This window comes from Grammomys surdaster, unplaced genomic scaffold (genome assembly GCF_004785775.1).
Source record: "Grammomys surdaster isolate TR1022 unplaced genomic scaffold, NIH_TR_1.0 126035, whole genome shotgun sequence".
Taxonomy (NCBI): Eukaryota; Metazoa; Chordata; class Mammalia; order Rodentia; family Muridae; genus Grammomys; species Grammomys surdaster.
Window position 1 is genome coordinate 1,526,918 of NW_021620848.1, and position 7,902 is coordinate 1,534,819.

Here is a 7,902-nt window from a genome sequence, read left to right on the forward strand (position 1 = left end):
AGACAGAAATAATAAGCATTTGAGGGGATAGACGTGTTTAACCTGATATAAAATTGTAGTTTTTACAAGTATGGATATATCATGTTAGCTAAATAGTAAGGAAAAATTTATTTCTATCAGTTAGAATATTTTTAAAAGATTTTTTAAATTTTTGTTTTATATGTATGAGTTTTGTCTGTCTGTATATATTGAAATCACTTATAATGACACTTGTACAGACCAGAAGAGGGCACCATATCCTTAAGAATGCAGTTACACATCGTTGCATGCCTACAATGAGAGTACTTGAAACTGAGTCACAATATTCAGGAAGAGCAGAAAGTGCTCTTTACCATTTAGTCATATCCAGTCCTATAAAATAATTTTAATATAAATTTCATGATATGTATGTATTTGTATGTAGGTTTGATGAGAGTCCTTTATTTCTTTTAAGGTGGAAACTTATTCTTAGCTTTTAATATATTGTGTGTCAGAATAAAAAAACAAAACCATTGCAGCAGTGTGTCTAACTGTTCCTTACCTTTTGAACACTTTATACTTGTATACTTTTTTAAATTGTCTATTAGTTTAAAAATCCAAGTGTCATAAGTTCATAACAATAAAGTTTTATTTCCTGCTTAGATTTCAAAATTGAACAAATTTTGAACAATGTGTGCACTTCTCATGAGAGATTGATTCTTATACTTTACCAACAATACTAGTTTAGAGGGAAAATATCTTCATATTATAATCATTTAAAAAACTGATTTACATCTTTCTTTTCATACCAAGATAGTAGTAGAGACAGTTACCCCATTAAATCACTAAAGACACTTATACCTAAGATTTTCTCTACTAGGAATAGTAATTAAAAATTATAATCATGGTAAAGTTATATTAAAATCATATCAGCTCAGCAAATAGTAATCAAATTATATTACTACTAGGAGGCTGATATAGTCTGTACATTTAATGTTCATAACATTACTCGTGTTAAACATAGATTACATTAAAATTTCTTATAGTCATAATTTGTTATGAAATCTAAAGACTTTTTCTTTATGCTTTATAATCCTTAATTTTCTTTGAGAAACAACAAATGAAAAAGAAAGAAAAGACGATGAAAAGGAGGAAAAAAGGATGGGAAAGAGAGTAAACAATTGCAATGTAAATGGATCTATAGGAGAGTGGTTAGAGCTAAGACTGGGCTGGATCCCTGGCATCATTTGATATGATGGAGATGCTTGCTCCTGCAGAATAGATGAGAAACCTGTAATGGGAAAAGTAGAGGCCTAGATTTTAGCCTTGGCAGGCTGAATTTCAGAACTCATACATGTGATGTAGGTCACCTGTCCTAGTATTTTTAATTTTAGAGAGTTATCTTATAAAATTAAATTGGACTTCATAGAAAATTCAAGACCTATCTGATGAGTTGCATAACTTCCAAACATACAAGACATATATTAGGCACATATCTATGGCATACTGAAATCACAACTAAAGTGTCAGCTTGAGATAAGAAAAAATATTGATACCCCCTGTCTCCTGCAAGGAAGAGAATAAAACATTAAGAGCTGGTGCAGGAATTCTAGTAATTTTACCATTAAAATATATTTACTTAATATTTTGACTTTGTATTAAAAACTTGGTACTGTCTTAAGCAGGAAAAAAATAAAAAATACTATGTGTCCTAATGCATTGAACTATAACTAGGCATCACTGTTTTGAAAATACTATAAAATGAGCTCATGCTGTTCCTGCCACTTGATTCTTGTGCCTAGTTGGAAAAAAATATTTATTCTGCCATCAAGAATGGAGCACAATCGTGGATTGGCAGGATTAATATAGTAAAAATGGGCATCTTGCCAAAAGCAATCTACAGATTCAATGCAATCCCCATCAAAATTCCAAATCAATTCTTCATAGAGATAAAAAGATTAATTTGCAAATTCATTTGGAATAGCAAAACACCCAGGATAGCGGGAACTATTCTCGACAATAAAAGAACTTCTTGGGGAATCACCATCCCTGACCTCAAGCTATACTGTAGAACAATAGTGACAAAACACTGCATGGTATTGGTACAGAGACAGGCCGGTAGGTTAATGGAATAGAATTGAAGACCTAGAAATGAACCCACACACCTATGGTCATTTGATCTTTGACAAAGAAGCTAAAACTGTCCAGTGGAAAAAGGACAGGATTTTCAACAAGTGGTGCTGGTTCAACTTGCACGTAGAAGAATGCAAATCTATCCATTCTTATCTTCTTGTACAAAGCTCAAGTCCAAGTGAATGAAGGACCTTCACATAAAACCAGATACACTGAAACTAATAGAAGAGAAGGTAAGGAAGACCCTCGAATACCTATGCATAGAGGAAAAGTTCCTGAACAGAACGCCAATAGCTTATGCTCTAAGAGCAAGAATTGACAAATGGGACCTCATAAAATTGCAAAGCTTCTGTAAAGCAAAGGACACTGTCAATAGGACAAAATGGCAGCCAACAGATTGGGGAAAGATCTTTATCAATCCTACATCTGATAGAGGGCTAGTATCCAATATACACAAATAATCCATGAAACTAGACTCCAGAAAACCAAATAACCCTATTAAAAATAGGGTGCAGAGCTAAACAAATAATTCTCAACTGAGGATACTTGAGTGGCTAAGAAGCACCTAAAGAGATGTTCAGCATCCTTAGTCATCAGGGAAATGCAAATCAAAACAACCCTGAGGTTCCACCTCACACCAGACAGAATGGCCAAGATCAAAAACTCAGGTGATGGCAGATACTGGCGAGGATGTGGAGAAAGTGGAACATTCTTCCGTTGTTGGTGGGATTGCAAGATGATACAACCACTCTGGAAATCAGTCTGGTGGTTCCTCAGAAAATTGGACATAGAATTACCTGAGGACTCAGCTATACCACTACTGGGCATATACCCAGAAGATGCTCCAACATATAACAAGGGCATATGCTCCACTATGTTCATAGCAGCCTTGTTTATAATAGCCAGAAGCTGGAAAGAACCCAGATGTCCTTCAACAGAGAAATGGATACAGAAAATGTGGTACATTTACACAATAGAGTATTACTCAGCTATTAAAAACAATGAATTCAAGAAATTCTTAGGTAAATAGATGGAACAAGAAAATATCATCCTGAGTGCGGTAACCCAACCACAAAAGAACACACATGGTATGCACTCACTGATAATTTGATATTAGCCCTGAAAAACTTAATATATGCTCAGTAGTTCAATAGTAATCTTAATTGTCTTTGCAAAAAAATCTCTCTACTACACAGGAGTTGTGAATACTTTAACAATTTATTGTATCTTATATTTTTGCTATTAACTTACATTTTAAACATATCTTGTACCCTATATATGTTTGCTTCAACATTCTAATTGTTATGTGTAACATCTGACATATATTGCCTTTACTAAGACATCACCCTCTACTGTAGAGACTAATTAGAACAAAACAGTATAACAATAACATAATTATATAAATTGTAATGTCATGATAAACTAAATAAGTTTGTTTTATATAGTGAAATCCAGATGGGAACAAAATTTTCAAACTTATCTTTAAATGCCATTTGTGACAGATATATAAAGAACTGATATATTCATGTAGCTACCTTTTGAGCACTATTGTTGGGATCAAAATTACTGGTTTTAGCCTGTCAATAAAAAATTAAGTAAAATTGGTTATAAGAACATAGTTGGAGAATGTATAGTAATATATTTATTTGTGTTATATATTGGTTCTATCAGGTTAACCTAACTAGCATATGAATCCTTGATATGTAATAAGTTCATTGATATATGGGAATGCAGAATCTGAAGTTTCAGTAAAAATGAGTTTGATAATTATCATAATTTAGGATATTTAAGACATTTCATGTAATTAATGAGAGTTTTTGCTTACAGTTTATGAAAATGGAAGAATAAGATTAAGAAATCAATGAAGCATTGAATAATAATTTAATTCTCAAATGCTGATGTTCTATAAACAAAGCAATGTCAAAGAAAGTTGAATCAGTAACTCTCTAATCAAAAAAAATCATAACTTCACAAAATTACAAGGAAGATATTGATTATTATTATTATAATTATCATTATTGAAAGATGAATTTGTGCATATTATTATTTGGCTAAATTAAGAATCTACCTAATTATTATGTCTTTAATCCAAGAGTTTTTAAAATTCATGTGGTTTTAATCAATAACTCAGAATGGTCTAATGTTAATATGAAAACTGTCCTCTATGGTTCATGTTTACATGCTCTGAGAAATAACCATATAATAGTTCTTCAATGAGTGTTATGCAGGTGTTTGGGGAGGTTATTCTAACTTGCAGGTGTTTATTTGTAGATTAAGAGAGATATCAGTAAATTACAGTAATACAGATTCAAAGGTAGCTAAAACTTGGATGAGAAATTTTACTTGATGAATAAAGAATGGGGAAAAGAGATGCCAAGGAAATTATAATGAGTATGATTATGCAAATAAGTCAAAAAGGAATTGGACAGGAAATTTTGATGATCTGCATATTCCTTTCCTTCAGTGCCGGGCCATTAATGACTTTGATCATTGCGGTCTACATAGATATGAAGATTTATTAAATTCTATAAAAATGGTTTTAAAATGCTTGGTTTTAAATCACCCACTGGAAGAGAAACTTCTGGAGCAGCAAATGCCTTAGGTTGTAATTTTGTAAGTTAAGCAACAAGAATAATGACTTCTATTTGATTTAATATCTCAAAGAAATTATTTTCAAGTCTGGAGTAAGGGAAGACAGTGAAACACATCTTATTTTATCTTTGGTTGTAAAGTATTACTTTATAAGAAATATAGGGAAATTTTCAAGGTTAGCATCACTAATTAAGACATATTACTGGTAAAAATAGCTATCTTAAGTGTAATCTCTGAGAGTAATTCCCATATAAAATAAGTTAAATATCCCCTGAAGATTTGGATCTAAAATGTACTCTAGCATTTAAAACTAAGAGATCCAAAAAACATGAACACATGATTTCCTTATCTACAATAAGTGCTAAGCTTCAAGCCATGGGCAAATTTGAAATTAGATTGTTAACAAATATGACCTGTCCTATGTAAAGAGCTGAAAAATGGCCATAAGGTTCCTACTGTTTCTGTGTTCTTTCTCCATTTCACATTTTCTACTAGCCTTAGGCTCTAACGTATATTTTCTTAACATTCTGAATTATATAAAAGGCATGATGTTCCTGCTAGAAGATCATCTGCTCAATTAGTATTTAATCCCCCAATTTTCAGGTAATTTCACTGTCATTTTAGTCATTTCAGTACAATGAGGACATCAGAGATTTTTTACCTCTAAAACAGTGGTTCTCAACCTTCATAATGATACAACCCTCTAATATAGTTCCTCATGTTGTGCTGACCCCAAACCATAATACTATTTTTGTTTCTATTTCATCACTGTAATTTTACCAGTGTTACCAATCACAATGTAAATATCTGACATGCAGGTTTTCTGATACATAAAAGGTGGTTCAACCGCCAAAAAGGGTCACAACCCCCAGGTTGAAAATTGCTACTATAGAGGGACAATAAAATGTAGTAAATGTCATTCTCATACCTTAAGATTGACCCTGGTCTAATTATTAAAATGCAATGACACAGACAGTAAGCGTTAGTAGTTTGGAAAACAATTCAGTACAGCTGCACACATTTAATTGTATCCGCTTTAGCTTTATAACGCAGTGAGTGTGTAATCTGTACAAATTATCCATTGAAGTATAGACCACTCGTGGTTGTAAAATACGAAGATTTGACAGGTGTAAAGTTACATGAAATGAAAAGCACCTTTCAACTATTAGATTTTATTTAAAGACCATGTTTGCAAAATGTCCCCCAAGCATCTTATTTTGAGTTATCTGAGATATGTGTTAAGAATTAGAACCTGTAAAGGGTTGGAGAGTTTTCAAGCTCATACACCTATAAAAACAGAAATGAGAAATAATAAAATGTTTCTCAAAACTTAACATTTCATTCATTGTTCACTTTACCCTAATTTTGTATGTCTATTACATTCACTCTGATTCAGTGTTATAAAAAGACCCAAAGGCTGGGATTTTAACTGACCTGTTTCAATGATTGACTTATAATGTAGCCTATCACAAATGCTAGGCATAGAAAATTAAATTTTATGTAAGCCTTCTATGAGGTAACTGAACATAAAGGTGAGTAATTGCTAGAATGCCAATGTTATAATGATATTAATTTTCATTTGAATCATGTTTCATGCTCATAATATATTATCATTATTAATCAAATATCTAGATAATTCAAAAAATCAATGCTTTGAATTGTGCTGATTATTTTGTATTTAGTTTGAAACCAGTTTTTGTTTGTGATTTGAGTTTGTTACTATGATGGTTTTATGGAATGTCACCATGTTTTATAAGAGCCAATACTTTTTTATAAATATCAAAAATAATGTGTATGATGTGAGAGAAACATTGTTTGGAAAACAACATTATTCATATGAAATAATTGTGACAGAAATCTTATATTATAATTATATATTGCCTGGTACACTGAGAGAGATCACTTGGAAGGGTCCTGAAAGCTTTTCTTTCATAATGTATAACTATTCTCAATATGGTGGTATTTGATAGTCATTTTAAACATGAGATGATGCCAATGATATTGTTTCTATGTGGTTTGATACTTAAAGAATCATAGAGACATTTATGGTAGCCAGTTAGCATTGTTCATACTCAGGGAAAACAACTTACATTTATTTTCATTACACCACCCAACTAGATACTTCTGCTTTTAGTTAAGAACAAATTTTAATCAAATCTACCCCTCTTATTTTCCTCTAAACATATGGAAACCATGTTTTCGTCCCAATATGGGGAAACAACTTCTCTTTCTGAAATTTTGAGCATATGCATGTAAGCTCCTTTTGATGGGCATATTATTAAACAAAAATTATACATTTTATTTACCTATCTCTTGTTACTGTAATATTTCTACACATATAGTTATTCAAAACCTGAAAACTTGAAGACTGGTTGTTAGTTACACCTTAGGCTTTAAGCAACCAGATGAACAAAATGTAGTAACTTAAAAATGAAGAGGGTTGTTTGATAGGCACACTCAACATTGGTGAAGTAGCTGTTAGATTTTTTTACATGTCAAAATTTATGCTATCCAGTTGAAGTTACCTGCAGCATACTGAAAATGTGAAACGAATTAGTGAGAATGTCTCCTTGATCATGATGAATTTGTAATGACTGTCCTTTTTCTTCGTTTGTTTGAAGAATCCACATTAGTGAGCTTTGTCTTATGTGCTATTCACTGATTTGCTGTTGTTGTTTGGATTGTTCTAGGTGCTCCACTAATTGGTCAGGTACACAGTGTGAGAGGCCAGCCCCGAAGAGCAGCAAATCTGAGCATATCAGCACAAGTAAGTGCCACACAATAATATTTTTGTCTAAAATCTTTAGAAGCCATTTCTTCATCTTTTATATCAACATTGATCAATATAAGTCTTCAAAAGATAACAAAAATCTGATGTAATTACAGAAATATGTAGTCTTGACTCCTTTGAAGTACTGTTATAAATGAAACTTAATTGATAAAATTGTGAAGAATTAAATTACCAAAATAAGTCCCAATATACTCACTGAGAAGTTTTATCACTTATCTGTCGAAAATAGCACTGCAGTCTCAGAGAAGTGTTATCTCAATTAGTATTGTGTATTTTTCTGTATTTTCTGACAACCATTTGTAAAGCTTTTCAAAGTAAGTCAGAAAAAGTTTCTAAACACACACACATATATATACATACATATATATATATGTGTGTGTTTATATATATATATATATATATATATATATATATATATATATATATAT

At 31.6% G+C, this 7,902-nt stretch overlaps 1 protein-coding gene across 1 annotated transcript in view; it reads left to right on the top strand.

Moving 5' to 3' along the window:
* The window catches only part of Lrp1b (LDL receptor related protein 1B), a 1,533,520-nt gene that overhangs the window by 1,517,156 nt on the left and 8,462 nt on the right, over nt 1-7,902 (top strand). Inside the window, exon 86 of the mRNA XM_028754677.1 lies at nt 7,374-7,450. Coding sequence (XP_028610510.1) covers nt 7,374-7,450 — 77 coding nt within the window. The remainder of the gene's footprint in view (nt 1-7,373; nt 7,451-7,902) is intronic.